General features: G+C 59.6%; 1 protein-coding gene across 3 annotated transcripts in view; it reads left to right on the forward strand.

Annotated features, from left to right (window-relative positions):
- The first annotated feature begins 11549 nt into the window (after positions 1–11549).
- Positions 11550–15400, forward strand: part of NTRK3 (neurotrophic receptor tyrosine kinase 3) — a 95273-nt gene continuing 91422 nt past the window's right edge. For all 3 annotated transcript variants that reach the window (XM_049783248.1, XM_049783249.1, XM_049783250.1), the window contains exon 1: positions 11550–11868. In XM_049783248.1, the coding sequence (XP_049639205.1) occupies positions 11624–11868 (245 nt within the window). In that variant the 5' untranslated portion in view covers positions 11550–11623. The remainder of the gene's footprint in view (positions 11869–15400) is intronic.

Here is a 15400-nt window from a genome sequence, read left to right on the forward strand (position 1 = left end):
AGTAAAGGGGCATCTCCTTCACCTTGGGGTACACCCTAACCACTCTGGTGGATGGGACTTGCCTGCAGGTCACAGGAGACCTGAATGAAGGTCACAAACAGGCCCAAGGAGGGACCCAGGACACAGGGTCCATCAACCACAGATATCCTAGGCCCTTCTGGAACTTTCTGTGCCCCAGGACAGGGTGCAGGATGGCATAGACCCAAACCAGCCAGGTGTTCTTCCCCTGTCTTGGGCAGATGGATTCTCCAGGCCAGCTGGGCTGCCAGGTTCTGCTGCATCCTATGGGCGGCATTAACCTTGGGGAGGAGGGATGGACTGGATACCCCATCGTGGCCAGCAGGAGGTCTCACTCATTCCTTTCTCAGTTGAGACCCTGGGCCCCAAAAGATGTTTGCTGGACAGATGTCGCTGCCCTGTAGGGTCAGAGATCGGCCTGAGCTGTGTGTAAATACACAGGACAGTGTGTGTGTGTATGTATCTTTGTATGTGGCTCATGTGTGTATGTCTGTGTGTGTCTATGTGTCTGGGGATGGCATGTGACATGGCCACAGTCTTCTCTGGGATACCTGTGTATCTGTTGGAGCTCAGGGACAGACAGCAGATGGGGTCACACATCTGATGAGGCTGAGAATGACATGTGTTCTCCTACCCCCAGGGGACGTCCTGTGATCAGGTCATGACCTCCTGGGTCACCCCATGTGAGGAGGGTCAGACACACCTGCTTGGTCCTAGAGCGGGAGTGGAAGTGGGCCGTGGGGCCTCCAGAAAGTTGCCCACCCATCCAGGTTCCCTGGAAAAACATGCTGAGTTAGAGCTTTTCCCAGGATAAGTTGGGGGGAGTTTTCTGCCTTTACCCTGGGATACAAGCAGCCAGAACTGGAAAAAAATCCTACTCGGATGCCCCAGGGGTTCCTGGCTCTCTCTCTGACACACTGGGTAGCATAGAGGGGTTGAAAGTGCCAGTCCAGAAGGAAAAGGGGCCTCTCCGAGCCCTTTTGTTAAGCAAACACCAGGCCCTGCACTTAGCAGCGAGAGCCCCGCAGAAACCAGGAGCTCCGGCGCGCATCTGAGGGCCCATTTACTGGGGAGGTGTCAGAAATAAATTTTACCACTGGAATCGGCAGCATCTGACAAGTGAATTATTCAGTGGGGCGCTGGGTCCCTCTGACCTCATTAGTAACCCCGAGGTGAGGCGGATGCATTAGAGGAACCGCGGGGCCTGGTGCGCGGAGAGAAGGGGGCGCATTAGGGCCGATCAAAGTGCTTTACCAAGAACTGCGGAGCGAGCTGAGTCCACCCGGGCGCATTGTTAAACCCAGACCCGCAAATAAACAGGCAGACGGTGCAGGGGGAGGGGAGGGGAGGGGGCTCAGGCAGGCTCGCAGTTCTGCTGGATAGTGCAGAGGACCCTCGGTGGGGCCCCTGGGGGTCTGGTTGGGTTGTTCCCTGCTGGCTCTGTTTGTTTCATTTAGGTGCTAAGCCCCTTCTCCAAGCTTCTGAAGACTTCCAGCCTCTACACAGACCCCCAAGCCTCAGCCCTGCCTTTGCCCAAAAGGGGCCACATTCAGTCCAGAGCTCCAGTGACCCTATTTGGTATGGCTACAGCCCACACTTGTCTTGGGCTTCTCTGGACCATGGCTGGAAGTGGTGATGGGTGAACTGAAGGGTCCCTGTTCTCACCTCCTCACCCATCCCCTCCTCTTCTTTCCTCTACTCTTTTCTTTTCTTGTTTGTTTGTTTGTTTTTGTTTTTGGGCCATACCTGACTGCTCTCAGAACACACTCCAGGCTTTGCACTCTGGAATTATTCCTGACAGGCTTGGGGGACCATGTGGCCAGGATCAAACCTGGGTCAGTAGCATGCAATGCAAACACCTTCCCCTCTGTATTTTCACTCAAGCCCCGAACCCCTTTTCCAAGATACTGGGTCTGAGGGTGCCTTGAACCTCCTTCTCTCTGCTTCTCACAAGTTCCCAAAAGAGCCATGTCAGTGAGGGGAGGACAGAGCAGGACCGTGAGGATTCCCCACACCCAGAATTCCTTGGGATCCCTAAAGCATAGGGCAAGTGTCCCTCTGCCAGGAGGGGACCCAGTGTGACCTGATAGTGAGAACTCTTGCTGGGTACTTGTCACCAAGCCTGCGACCCCTCATAGGCAGCGAGCTTTAGGGTAAGGGGTATCAGGCCGGGTGACTTGCCACTCTGAGTGGGAGCTGTTGCCCCCCTTTGTTTGGAGAGAGGCTGGGGGGGGGTTCAGAGAAGTCCCCTGAGACCCTGGCCCAGGTCCCCGGAGCGGTTGGGATTGTTTGTTCAGCAGCCGCTGCAAATGGACGCTAAAAGGTTTTGTGGTTCCGTGGCAACCGCACTCCTCGGCCAGTTCGCATCCATATGTTGCCGCCGCAGACCGTGGCTCCGCCGACCTGGGTCTAGGTCTGGAGTGGGGTCCTAAGCACTGCCGGTTCCCGAACTGCACCCCCACACCCTGGGCCACCCCCCACCAGGGCTGCGGGGTTCTGTGACTCCCCATTTTGGGGTGACTGCAGGACCCCAGGAGACCTCCAGTCGTGTGTAGGGCAGGGCAGAGGCAAAGGGAGTGTGGTCCAGGGGACTCCTGAGTCACCCCAGCTATGACATTGCGGCTGAGCTTAGTCACAGAGCTTTAGGCATGCAGGTGGCAAGGCTGATGGGGGCACAACTGGTGGGTGTGGTCCAAAGGGGCCTGGGCAAGCCTGCCAGCTGCCAGAGGACGCCCAAACCCTCTCCTGCTTTTCCTCCTCACTTTGGTGAAGCCGTGATGGTCACAGGGTACAGCTGGTTACAAGGTGGGCATGGTCTCGAGTGAGGGCTCATGCCCTCACTGCATACCTGTCTCTTGAGGTTCCAGATCCATGCTATATGTGCATGAGACACCCCCATTTTCTGCTCTGGACTCCTGGCAACCTTCATTAGAGGATCTCTGCTGTGATCCCAGTGATGGCTTCACTCTAGGGCACCTGTGCCCCCCAACTTTGCAGTGTGTGTGTGTGTGTGTGTGTGTGTGTGTTCCTAGGAGGAGCTGTGCTGGTCATCCCCATAGTGCAGGTAGCAGAGAAGCCCCTCCCCAGCGCCATTCCCAATGTCCCCACCCCATGCCCGTAGCCCAGGCCTGCCTTCCTGTATAAGGAAGCAGCCCTCCCCCTGAGCTCTGGAGAACTGCAGGCAACCAAACACTGCATGGTACACTCCTGCCCTCTGTCCCTGGCATGGCTCCTGTGTGCTGAAGGCCTGGTGGTGCCTTGTGCCTTCTCGGAGAAGGGGAAGGTAGCCGAAGGCTTAGGGCAGAGACCCCAGACCCATGAACTAGACCATCTGGTTCAGGAACCAGGGTGCTCCAGCTCAATTAAGTGTAGAAAGATTGTGGGGATCTGAACAAGCTGTTTGAGTCCACCTCACCAAGAAACCCCTCTTTAGCAGGGCTGGGTTCCCTGTCCCTGGAAGTTTCCTCACCTTTCTGTAATGTCTGTGCACACAGAGAGACTTTGCTGCAGGGGGTTCGGAGGTAGTGGCCCAACTCATCCTGGGCCCAACTCATCAGGTCCACACTCTCTGCAGTCAGGAGGCTGGACTCAGGAGGGGCTTTGACAGGAGTGAAGGGTGTCTGTCTTGTGGGGTCACATCATTGAAGGAGGGTTTTTTGCATGAGGCAGTGACCTTGCTTGTCAGACGTATAGGCAGAGAGTGTGCCTACTAGCCTGGGACTTTCTGGCCTGGGACCTTCTAGCCTGGGATCTTTGATCCCAGGCTGCCCCATGGCAGAGCCAGCTCAGTTCTCCATGTTCCCCTTTGCCTGTCATCTGCAGTATACCACCATTCCTCCTCTTGCATGCAGAGTGTGCCTCTGCATACCCCTGTGCCCTCGGAAGTCTGAGCTACACGGGGCCACAGGCCCTGGGTGTGGGGTGGACGATTTTTAGGACCTCCCTGCTGGGAAGAGGGGACATTGCAATTTCCCTTGTACCCGGCAGGTGGAGCTATACTCCAGGCAGGAACTGGATGGACTCACAAGGTAGGAGAGAGTTGGGAGGCTTCATTCGAACTGTTAGGGGGACCCTGCCCCAGTTGATTAGTAGGGTATGTGGGGGGTCAGGCACTGATTCAGAGTAGGAACACCTTTCAGGGTCCCAGCAGCCTCCTCCTTGAGGTCTCTCCTCGGTCACCGTCTGACCTGGTCACTGACTGCTGCATTAGGAGAGGACAGAGCGACAGTACAGCCAGGGTGTTTGCCTTGCACTCAGCTGACCCGGGTTCGATCCCCTGAGCACCACCAGGAGTGTTCCCTTAGTGCAGAGCCAACAGTGACTCCTGAGCACCGACGGGTGAGGTCCCAAAACCAAAAACTAAACTGGACCCGTCCCAGAGAAGGGGCAGGACAGACTTCCCGGACCTACTGTCGTTGTTGAGAATTCACCAGTAGTGGTGTTCTTTTGTTTTGTTTTGTTTTGTTTATGGGTCACACCCGATGATGCTCAGGGGTTACTCCTGGCTATGCGCTCAGAAATCACTCCTGGCTAGGGGGACCATATGGGATGCCGGGGATCGAACCAGGTTCATCCTGGATCGGCCGTGTGCAAAGGCAAATGCCATACCTCTGTGTGATATATTGCTTTGGCCCCACCGGTAGTGTTCTGGCTCCCCTCCACTTCCTGGCCCTAGGATAGGTTCCACTTGGGCATGTAGAGGTTGGGAGGGCAGGAAGTGTGCCCTGCAGGGAACCCCAGGATATACCTGGGAGCTTCTGACTTTAGCCAGGACTGGCCTTGGATATGGTGGATGCCCCAAGAGGGCATATGGGGGCATCCTGCTTCTGTTTGAATTGTCAGCTGGGCGGGAAGTTCCCAGGAGGTGCCAGAGAGAAAGAGAAGCGCCCTTCCTTCCTGCCTCTGCTTGACCCTCTGCCATCTGTCTGCCTGTCTCGGAACTGGCATCTGTCCTAGTGTCGGCCATCAGGGGCTGGTGGGACTGGCAGGAGTCGTCCCAGCCCTTTGCTCTGCATGCTGTTCTATGCTGTGTGTTCCTTCTTGGTGGGCACAACTCCAGGCAGTGGAGTCTGGGGATAATCCGGCTCGGGGTCCCCAAGAGGCAGTTGGTGAGGACCAGAATGGGGACAGGGCTTTTGTGCTGGGGACCCCCACATGGAACCAGAACATCAGCCCTTCTCCGGAAAGGTCAGCTGAGTCAGCCCCCCGCAAGATGTGGGCTGGTATTTTTAGAAGCTTTTCCAGCCTGCGCTCCTGAGCTCAGCAGGAGGCGTATGGAGCACTGCCCACCCGCTCAGCTGCCCCCTACACTCCCCCGCCTCTGAGCAGAGCAGGCCCCGGTGAGGGTCCCCTCTGGAGAGACTGCCTCTGAACCTGGGCACTGCTCCCCCATCCTGTGCCCTTGGCAAGGTCGTGTCCTTCTTGGTCCCCTCATAAGGGGCTGAGCTCAGCCTCAAGTGCATGTTGGACAGGGCAGATAAGCCCAAGGGGCTTCTCCAGGTGGGCCCCAGGTTGAGTCCGAGCCTCAGGGTCCTGGGGACACAGGACTGCCCCCCACACCCTAGAGGGCCCCCACACTTCAGCACCTCCTGTACTTGTGGCCTCCCCAACGTGGGGGTTCCCTGAGGGTGCTGAGGGCAGGAATGCCTGGGGTTTGGTGCCCAGCCTAGACTCTCCCATGGCCCTGGAAGAATTCAAGGGGGAGGGGTTCTAGAAGGTTCTGGAGGCTGCCCAAGTGATGCTTCTTCTGCAAGCTGTGTCCTATCCTCCCTGCACCCCCATACATACACTGTCCCCCACAAAGTGCGTCTCCACTATGCCCCAGTGTCACCTGCCACTCCCGCAGCCTGTCTCTCCAGGTCCTTGCTACCCCTCTACCCACCTTTGTTCCCCACTGACCCCTTCTGTCCCTTCTATCCCCTCTGTTCTCCCTCTGCTCGCCATCTCTGCCACTCCTCCTCCCTGGCTCACCCTAGGTGAGATAGGAACCTGGAACCTGTTCAGAGGTGAGTGTGCCTCCCCATTTGGGGTTGATTGATGGTTGGACGCAGGGCCAGGGGTTCACAGCACCAGGGGTTTCCAGGGACCAGCAGGTGTGTGTGTGTGTGTGTGTGTGATAGTGTGAGAGTGGATGCATGTACATGAGTGTAAGAGAATGCACGTGTGTGTGAATGAACATGTGACAATTAGTATTGAATGTGGGCCCGTGTGAGTGCATGGCATGGATATGAGAATGAGTGTATTCATGTGCAGAAATAAGTGTGAGAATGGATGTGTGTGAGTTTGTGTGCATCTGTGTGTGCCCCCCATCTTGTTCCTGACAGTTCAGAGGCACAGGATCAAGGGGGGAGACCTTTCCCTTTCTGGGCCCCCTTCACCCCCTTGTCGCCTTTTTGTCCCCAGTGATCACTGAGGAAAGTTTTTAGCCCGACCTGCTGGGTCCTTGGAAGGTTCTAGAACTGACTGCAGAAGGAACACATTCAGAGGTGTTTCCCACTGGTCTCTCTGCTACAGAAAGCCGGGTTATAGGTGCTTCCAAGACAGGTCTTGGGGACCCCTTATGTCTGCAATGGTTGGGGGGGTCTGACCCAGGCTGATCCCTGCCCCCACCCGGAACTCCAGGCTGGGCCAGCCTTTGTTCCTGGTTCCCAGGCCCTGCAGCTGCCAGTGGGGGGCGGGGTCTGGCAGGGAGCCCGGGACCTAGCTGGGTCTTCTCCAAAGGCCGGTGGGCTCCTGCCTCCCCCACCAACACCATGCCCCCAAATCCCCACCACGGTCTTTCAGCAAACATGACACTTCGTTCTGTTGGGTGAGCTTGTCCCCTTGACCCTAACTTGGCTGCTGCGGCCATGCTGGCCAGTTCCTCTGTGAGACTTGGGGCCCCAGCCACTCCTCCCTGGCAGGGACTTGGGGTATCCACGTGATGGGGTTCTGTGCTGTGTAAAGGGGAGGCAAGGAAGCAAGGTGGGTGAGCCGTGGGAGGAGGGCATCTCTGTGGGGTTACCCTGAAGGGAGATGGAGGTAGGAAAGAAAAGGACGGAAGAGGATGGAAGAGGGAAGGGAGGGAGGAAGGAGGAAGTGTGGAAGGAAGGGGAGGTTGGGAAGGGAGGAAGAAAGAAGTGAAGAAGTGGGAAGGATGAAGGAAAGAAGAAAATGAGGAAGTGGGGAGGAAATGAGAAGGAAGTGCGAGGAAGTAGGGAGGGAACGAGAAAGTAAATGAGGAGGATATGAGGAAGTGAGAGGAAGTAAAGAGGATACCTCACAGGGATCTCAAACTCGAGGCCAGCAGGCCGTTTGCAGCCCTCCATACAACATTTTGTGGCCCTGCCCTAGAGGAATCTTTTTTTGTTTTGTTTTGTTTTAGTTGTTTGGGTCACACCCCTCAATGTTCAAGGCTTACTACTGACTTTGCACTCAAGGATCACCCTGACTTTGCCTCCTGCGGCCCCCAGGTAAATTGAGTTTGAGACCCCTGGATACGAGGAAGTGATGAGGAAGTGGGAAAGGGAAGTAGGAAGTGAGGAGGAGAAGGAGGAAATGAGCAGGCCAAAGGAAGCCTCAGTTGCTCTCCCCACTTGCTAGCTAGAGGTGTCTGGAGGGAGCAGCCAGTTCAACCAGGACCTAGTGGGAACTTTCCATCCTCTGGGGGGGGGGGTGTCCTGGTTCCACCCCCTCTCTCTTAGGGACTCTCCCCCACTCTGGCAGTATCAGGGCAGGGCCACTCCAGTCTCTCTCAGGGGCTGTGGTCGGAGGGCACCAGAGCCTACTGGGCTTTCTTGGGGTCCTTCATGTAAAGGGGTGAAAGGAGGAGCCCAAAGGATGTGTGGGGGAGCTGACCTTCTGGGCCTGTCATGGCCCTCCACACCCCCAGTTTCCCAACCAGTCTGCACAGTGGTGCTGAGGACTGTGGAATGCTGGGTATTGTGTTGGGCAGCGGGTACTATGGGGTGGCAGGGACTGTCTGGGGTGGTGGGGACTGTACCTCTGGCAGTGAGCAAGGCCCCTCTGTTCACAATGACCATGTGGAAGCCTCACCACAGATTGGCCCATATTTGGGGTGGGGCAGCTCTTGTGTCAGGTGGGGACCCCAAGGGGATGTCGAGATGCACTTCCTGGCCTACCAGTTACTCTTAACCTGTGGAGAATCCAGACAGGTCCCCAGGGGGGGCACATGGAGGGTGTCCATGTGAAAGACCTTCTCCTGCTCCTGATCACTGTTGTGAGCCCCAGCTCTGCTGGGCCTGAGACCCCAGACATTTTCACTCGCACTTCTGCTCCAGAGCCAGGTTCCTCCTCCCGTTTCCAGCTCCTGGCTTGGGTGAGTTGTGAGTCAGAGTGTGGGAAAGCCTCAGGATGGGGAGGGAGCCCAGAAGGGCTGCGGAAGGTGTCCAGACAGTCCTGGGGCACAGGGGAAGAAGCAGAGGCCCATGGGTTTTATTCATTGGCTTCTGAAATGGCCTGTCAGGACTGTGGGTTCCGGGAGAAACAACCCCAAACCCCTCTTTCCATCTCCCCAGACCCTGGTGACCCTGTCCATCCATCCACGTGTCCATCTGCCTATCTGTCCATCTACCTGTCTGCCTGCCTGTACCCCCCAGGGGCTGCTCATGCTTCAGCCTCCATGCCTGCTTGCTTGCCCCCTCCAGGGCCCTTTTCTGCCTCCCTCCAGAGGAACTTGGCCTCGATCCCTGGGAAATCGAGTGCCAACCTCAGTGCTCCTTTGAGATGGCAGCGCTGCCAGCCCTATGCACCCGCCCTCCGTTGGTACCCTTAGTGGATGCCTCCACCTGCTGGCCTACCAGACCAGCGGGACACCGGGCTTTGCCACTCACTCCCCAGCCCCCCCTCGCACCCCAGAATTGCCAAATGACGCTCTGGAGCCCGGCCTGCTTGGTCGCAGGCATGGCAGGGACATTCCCAGCGGACACAGGACAGTAGGGATTGGCTTGGGGCCAGTGGCAACCGGATGGCGCGTCTTGAGCCAGCTCCCTCTGTGCCCTCATGCTGGTGGGGGTGGGGGCAGGTGCCAGTCTGGGCATCTGGGGGTGGGTGTGTGCCGTGGTGGAGTGTGGAGGAGAGTCCCGGACACTGCCCGTCACGGTCTTGCTCTAGACTCCCCCCTCTTGTTTCCCTGCGGCCACTGTGGCACTGCCAGGCAGTGGGCCATGCCCGGGTGTGCTTGGTGGGCAGGCAGGCGGCGCCCCACCTTTGCCGAGAGAGCGAGCGGCGTGGGAATCCACGGGGGGCGGGGAGCCCTTTCACACGCTTCCCCGCGGCTGAATTCAGCGTTGGCTCTGCGTGCCATGCCGGAGGGGAGGCTCGGGCATTCTTCTGGCCCTGAATGCATCACTGTCTTCGGCCTGGTCCCCCTAACCCTTTCTTCCCCGCTGCAGCCAACACTTCACACTTGGCATTTTGACTGTTTTATTAAAGAAAAAAAAACACACACAAAAACAAAATTCTACCCAAAGTGGGTGCAAGGGGTGGGGGAACCACCTTGTGCGCCCTCTCCGCGTGGGGGGCTCCAAGCTGTCTGCACCTGCCTCTGCGCCCTTACCAGGAAGGGGTGCCGGTGTGGGAGGGCAGGTGGGAGGTGCTGCGCCCCCAAAATCCGGAGCAGGCAGCCCAGTCTCCCCCACACCCCAATCCAGCCAGCAACCTCCACCCCCTCTTGCGCGCGCGCGCGCGTGGCCGAATGGAGCCCGAGTAGCGGGCCTGCGGTGCGGTGCCCAGGGCTGGCACTGGCCTGCGGGGCTCGGGTCCCCAGGTGGCCCCTCCAACCCGCAGCATCTCCAACCCGAGGCTGCTTCTCTCGCTGCTGCAGGCAGGCATACAGGCGAGCGCGCACACGCACGGCGCGGCCTGGGCCACCTCGCGCCTCCTCCCTGCGCCGCGTCCTTCTTCCTTCCTTCCCTCCTTCCCGGCTCCGTGCCCGCCCGCCAGGCAGGGTGCCAGGCCCGGGGGGCTCGGTGGGGGGGAAACACATTACCAGGGTCGCAAGCAAGCAAGCCCGCAAGCACCCCCAGTCCTGTCCGGCCTTTTGGAGAGGGGCGAGCGCGCGCGTAACGGTTCCCGTTCCCAGCCAGACATCTCCAGCGGGCGTGCGCCCCTGGACCCCGGCCTTGGCTCCTTCTTCCTTCCTTCCCTGGAGGGGGTCACCTCTCCTCCCGGAGCCCCCGTCCTACTGCCGCACCATCACCGATCCGGGCCCGCTAGGCTCCAGGGCCCCCAAAAGTGGAGCGGAGGGAGGAAGGGGAGCGCAGAGCGCGCCTGGCCGCGTGGCGCAGCGGGCTCGCCAAGTCCCCCCCAAGCTTTCCAGCTTGCCTTCTTCCTTTCCATTCCCGGTGCGGACCCCCCGGCACCCCAACTGCAACTTTTCACACCCCCCCATTTATTCCCCAACCCCTTGCGTCGGGGTGTCCCCAGAGTGGGAGCCGCTGGGTGGGTGGGTGGGTAGGTGCCAGGCTGGGTAGGTGGTGGGTAGGTGGGTGCGGTGGGTGCGGAGCGCAGGAGGGAGCAGGGGCGCGAACGGAGGGGAAGGGAAGGGAAGGGAAGGGAAGGGAAAGAGGGAGGGAAGGAGAGAGGGAAGGAGGGAGGCAGGCAGGCAGGGAGGGGGGACATTCCGCTCCCAGCCCGCGCGCAGGGGGAGGCGGCGGCGCGCAGGGAGGGGACGGGGAGGGGAGAGAGAGAGAGACAGAGAGAGAGAGAGAGCGAGCGAGCGAGAACGAGAGAGCCAGCAAGCGGGCGCCGGAGCCGCTCCGGGAACCCGGCGTTCCGGGAGGCTCCATCCGAGGAGCGCTTGCTGCCCGGCCCGGCTGCTGCGGAGGCTCCTGTCGCTGCGTCTCATCCACCACCACCTCCTCCTCCTCCTCCCCCTGCTCCTCCTCCTCCTCCTCCTCTTCCTCCTCCTCCTCCTCCTCCTCCTCCTCCTGCCCAGGCGCGTGTGTGTGCGTGATTGCTTGTGTGCGTTTTGCATTTTGCAGGTGTGTCTCTTAGAATTCGGCCCAGTAGGTGGGACTGGAAGACTTTGGACACCCATCATCTCCACACCCGCCTGCCCCTTAATCCCCGACCATTTTCTTGATCTTATTTATTTATTTATTAATTGTTATTTTTTTAGGGGTGGTGGTGGTGGGGGTGTACCAGGGTCGCCTCTCTCCCCTCTCCTCCAATTCTTGTGACTGACCACCCAGGAAAGTCTGGGAGTCGGAGAGGCCACGCTCGGACCCCCCTCACCCAACCCACCTCCCACCACCCTCCTCCCCATCGGCCACCATGCCAGCCAGCCGGTGCCAATAGCTCCTTCCTAGCTAACCAGCCTGCGGCTCCCAGCGGCCAGCCCAGGCCGGCCATCCCACGGGCAGGCGTGATGGTTTCACGGGCCGGAGGGTTCTGCTTCTGCTTCTGGTTCTGATCGCACAGGCCGGGCCGGGCAGGCGTTTCAAGGCAACGGCCCCCCTCCTCCTCCCACTCCCCCACCGTCTTTGTTTCCTTCCCCCCCACCCCAGCTCGCCCCACTCCCTCCTCCCTCCCCTGCCCCCTCGCCTCTCCTCCTCCTCCTCCTCTTCCTCCTCCTCCTCCTCTCTTTTAGCAGCCGGGATCCGAGATGGATGTGCCTCTTTGCCCGGCCAAGAGTAGTTTCTGGCGGATTTTCCTGCTGGGCAGCGTGTGGCTGGACTATGTGGGCTCGGTGCTGGCTTGCCCGGCCAACTGCGCCTGCAGCAAGACAGAGATCAGTTGCAGGCGGCCGGACGATGGCAACCTCTTCCCGCTGCTGGAAGGGCAGGACTCGGGCGGCGGGGCCAACGCCAGCGTCAACATCACGGACATCTCCCGCAACATCACTTCCATGTAAGTCCGGTGGCCCCTACCTGCCTGCCTGCCTGCCCTGGGGTCCCCTTCGGCCAGCCGGCCGGCCTGCTGGCCGCTGACGCCTCCATGCCCGCAGCCACTGCCGCTGCTGCCCACTGCTGCCCGCTGTTGCCACTGGGGCTGCCGATCGGGTCGGCCAGCCAGGGCGCACACCAGGCTCGCTCGGGCTCTGGAGATGTTCTTCCCGCTGGCTTCCAGGTGACTGCGGGGCTTTGGAGCCAGCCAAGGAGCAAGGCACAAGACTGGAGGCGATTGGGGCTGTGTATCGGTGTCCTTGTATTTCCCTCCCTCCCCCAGAGGAGCAGGCTGGTGGGGGGGCACAATGTGTGTGTGTGTGTGTGTGTGTGTGTGTGTGTGTGTGTGTGTGGTGGGGGCAGCCCCTGCAGGCTTATCCAGCCTCCTGCCACGGCACTCACTCGTGCCCCGGGTGCCAAGCAGGGCTCTCTTTCCCCAGACTCAGTAGCAACAGTTTGGCACGGTTTGACTCGCTCAAGTGGCAGCTAGTAGCTAGGCTGAAGCTGCTGCAGGCCAGGCAGCTGGGGCCTTGGGAGGTGATGGCTGGGGTGGCCTCGGGGACAGCCTGAGCTGCTGGGAAGGTGACCAGGAAAAAGCACCCGGCTGGCTTGCTCTGGGAAAGGGCAGCGGCCGCTGATGACAAGTTGAGAGCCTGTGTGTGTGTGTGTGTGTGCACGCGTGTGCGTGCGTGCGTGTGTGTGAACGTGTGTGTATGTGTACGCGCGTGTGCGCGTGGACACACCAGCCATGCCCAGGCCTTCATGGCCACCCACCTCCTCCCTCCACTCTCCCCACCACCCTCTCCAGCCCCACTGGACCATTTCCCAGATCCCCGACACCCCCGTCGCCCACCCTCTGCTGCTACCTCTTTGCCTCCTCCTCGGGGCGCCCACCGCCCCTTCCTTCCCAGTATGCCTTGACTCTGAGACAGGATGAGGAAGGAAGGAAGGAATAAGGGGGTGCATGTATGTTTGAGGGGGGCCTGAGTTCCCTTAGGACCCTACAGATCTATTGATTTGGAAAATTGAACTCCAACGGGTTTTTGCTTGGACCGTCTGCTCCACTGAGCGAGGTGCCCCCTTTCTCAGAAGGGACCCCCCCTCTTCAGACTGCCGATTATTCTCTGGTGGGGGTGGTGTGGGGACACAGAAGGCCGTGGGGGTCCCAGACTCCTCTTTCTCCCCCTAACCTCTGCCAGGTGACCCCTGCCACAAAGCAGGCAGTGGAGGGGACCAACTGTCTCTGGGACTCTGTCCCTTGGGGGTTCCCCAAAGTGGGTGAGATGTTGAGTCTGGCCCCTGCTGGGCCCTGCAGGACAACATTGGGGGGTCACCTGGGACCTATGCTTAAGGTCCCTGTCCCTGGCCATGTCCTGCTGCCCCTGCTGGCTGACTGGCTCCTGGCAGAAGGGATGGAGGCTGCTGGCTGGGGGGGGTCTTGTAGAGATGTAGAGATGGTCGCTTGTGTGTGTTCTGGGGAGCCTCTGTACTGTGGGGGTCGCTGGGGAGACAAGATAAACAGAAGGAGTGGGGGGGAGCTGGATAGGCCTGTGGGTCCCAGCAGCAGGCAGGGCAGACCAGGGCAGGGCTGGGCTAGCAGGGAAGCACTAAAATGTGGAAGATCTGTGGTGGGAGGAATGAGAGATGAGGAATCAGGGAGACAGGAAGACGGGGAGATGGGGTCCTGATTCCTGAGGGTGGGTAGGTGGGAGCCATGGGCAGGTGATGGGGAGGGCCTGACCCATGTGCCCCAAGACCACATGGGGGTCTCTCCCCCACCCAGAGGTGACACTGAGTGTCTCCAGCTTGAGGAACAGGAGTGCCCCATGGGCTCAGAGGACCGGGAGGGGTTGGTGACCTATTGCTCTGGGCTGTGGGTAGAACCCAGAGGGCATCTGGGGGAGGCAGTGAGCAGCCCCCCAGGAATTCCAGCTTGCTGGGGCACTGGATCCCACATAAGCCCGAGGCCAGCTGGTCTCCCCACTTTCCCTCTTAGGTCTCTGCCCAGGTCTGACCAGATGGGAAGGGCCAGGCACAGTCTGGGGGTAGAAAACTGGGGAGGGACAGGGACCCCGCAAAGAAAGGTCACTGTCCAGGCAAACAGGAGAGTGAGTGGATTCCGGTGCCCATCAATAGCAGAAGGGACTGGAAGGGAGACTTGGGGTTATGGTCCCACTTCCCCAGTGACTACATGTCTGCCACTTTTTCATTGTGTCCCCTGCCATGTTATGGGGTCCCAGGGTCCCCCAGCCTTCTGAATACCTGCACCTCCTTGTGCTGATGTTTTCTTGGGGTGGGGCATGCTGCTTGAGCAGACCCAGGGGGAGGAGAAAGTGAAGTCCCGATGGGCCTACTAAAGGGGCTGCACTGTGCTCCTTGACTTTGGAGCATGTCACGCTGTTTTTGGGTTGCATTTCTTGGGGGTATTGTGTGGCCCAAGCTCTGAGGCTGCTGAGTGTGTGTGAGATTCGAGGTTCTCCCCATCTCCCCTGAGCACCCCAAGCTGCTGTTGAGGCTGTCAAATCAGGAGACTGTAGGGTGGTTTCTGAGCCTGGGGAGGTGGCCGAGATGGGAGAGCAGAGGGCATTGGGGAGGGTCCAGTGGGTCCTCAAATCGACTGCTTGGGCTGGTGAGCACCCGTATTGTGGCCAGAACCCTGCAGGTCCCTGGTTTGGGAGATGTCTGGCCCTTCCCTCAGACTCTCCATGGTTGGGTGGGGACCCTGGAAACTACAGCTACTCTTCTGGCTCTTGGGTTCAGCCTCATGAGGCCTTAGGGGTGCGGTACAGATAGCAGATAGGCCCCCTCCCATGATGGGTCCAGAATGGGGTCCGAGTGGATGCTGGAGGGGCAGGATCCTGTGGATGGAAGGGGCGATTTTGGGAGGCCCCATAGGTGTATGATGTTCTCTGAGGCTGAAGTGTGTGTGTGTGTGTGTGTGTGTGTGTGTGTGTGTGTGTGTGTGTGTGTGTGTTCAGGTCTTTCCTAGGCTGGAGTCCCCGGGGGGCTTCGGAGCCATGTGCAGGGTCATTGCTGACTCTTTGGTCCCTCAGCAAAACTCGGGGCATCCCTGTTGGGCCTGAACGTGGAGGAGTTTGGGGCACATGAGGGAGCCTGGAGACCTCCTGGGGAAGCCGAGTGTAGCTTGAGTTCCCCCGTTCTCTCCTAGCCCCAGGACTGGCCTGCTGCTGCCTTTGCCAGTCTCACAGGGCCCTACTGGGCAGGGCTGGGTCACCGGATGCAGCTTGGTCCTGTCCTGTGTGGTCTGGCTGGCACTATGGGTTCAGGCTCCAGCCGTTGGGGGGCATCTTCATAGCACCCCCCGAGGTCTGGGGCCCATGCTGTGGACTCCTCCTTCTGCTCGCTTCCCCTTCTCATCTCCAGAATCCCTCACGTGCCTGTCCCCGTCTCGAGCCCAAGCCAGGGTGTGTGTGCAGCATCCTGGCAGAAGGGCACATGGGTGTGTGTGTCTTGGTCTCACAGGGGCAAGAATAGTG

The sequence above is a fragment of the Suncus etruscus genome, chromosome 11 (genome assembly GCF_024139225.1).
Source record: "Suncus etruscus isolate mSunEtr1 chromosome 11, mSunEtr1.pri.cur, whole genome shotgun sequence".
In the NCBI taxonomy this organism is placed as follows: domain Eukaryota; kingdom Metazoa; phylum Chordata; class Mammalia; order Eulipotyphla; family Soricidae; genus Suncus; species Suncus etruscus.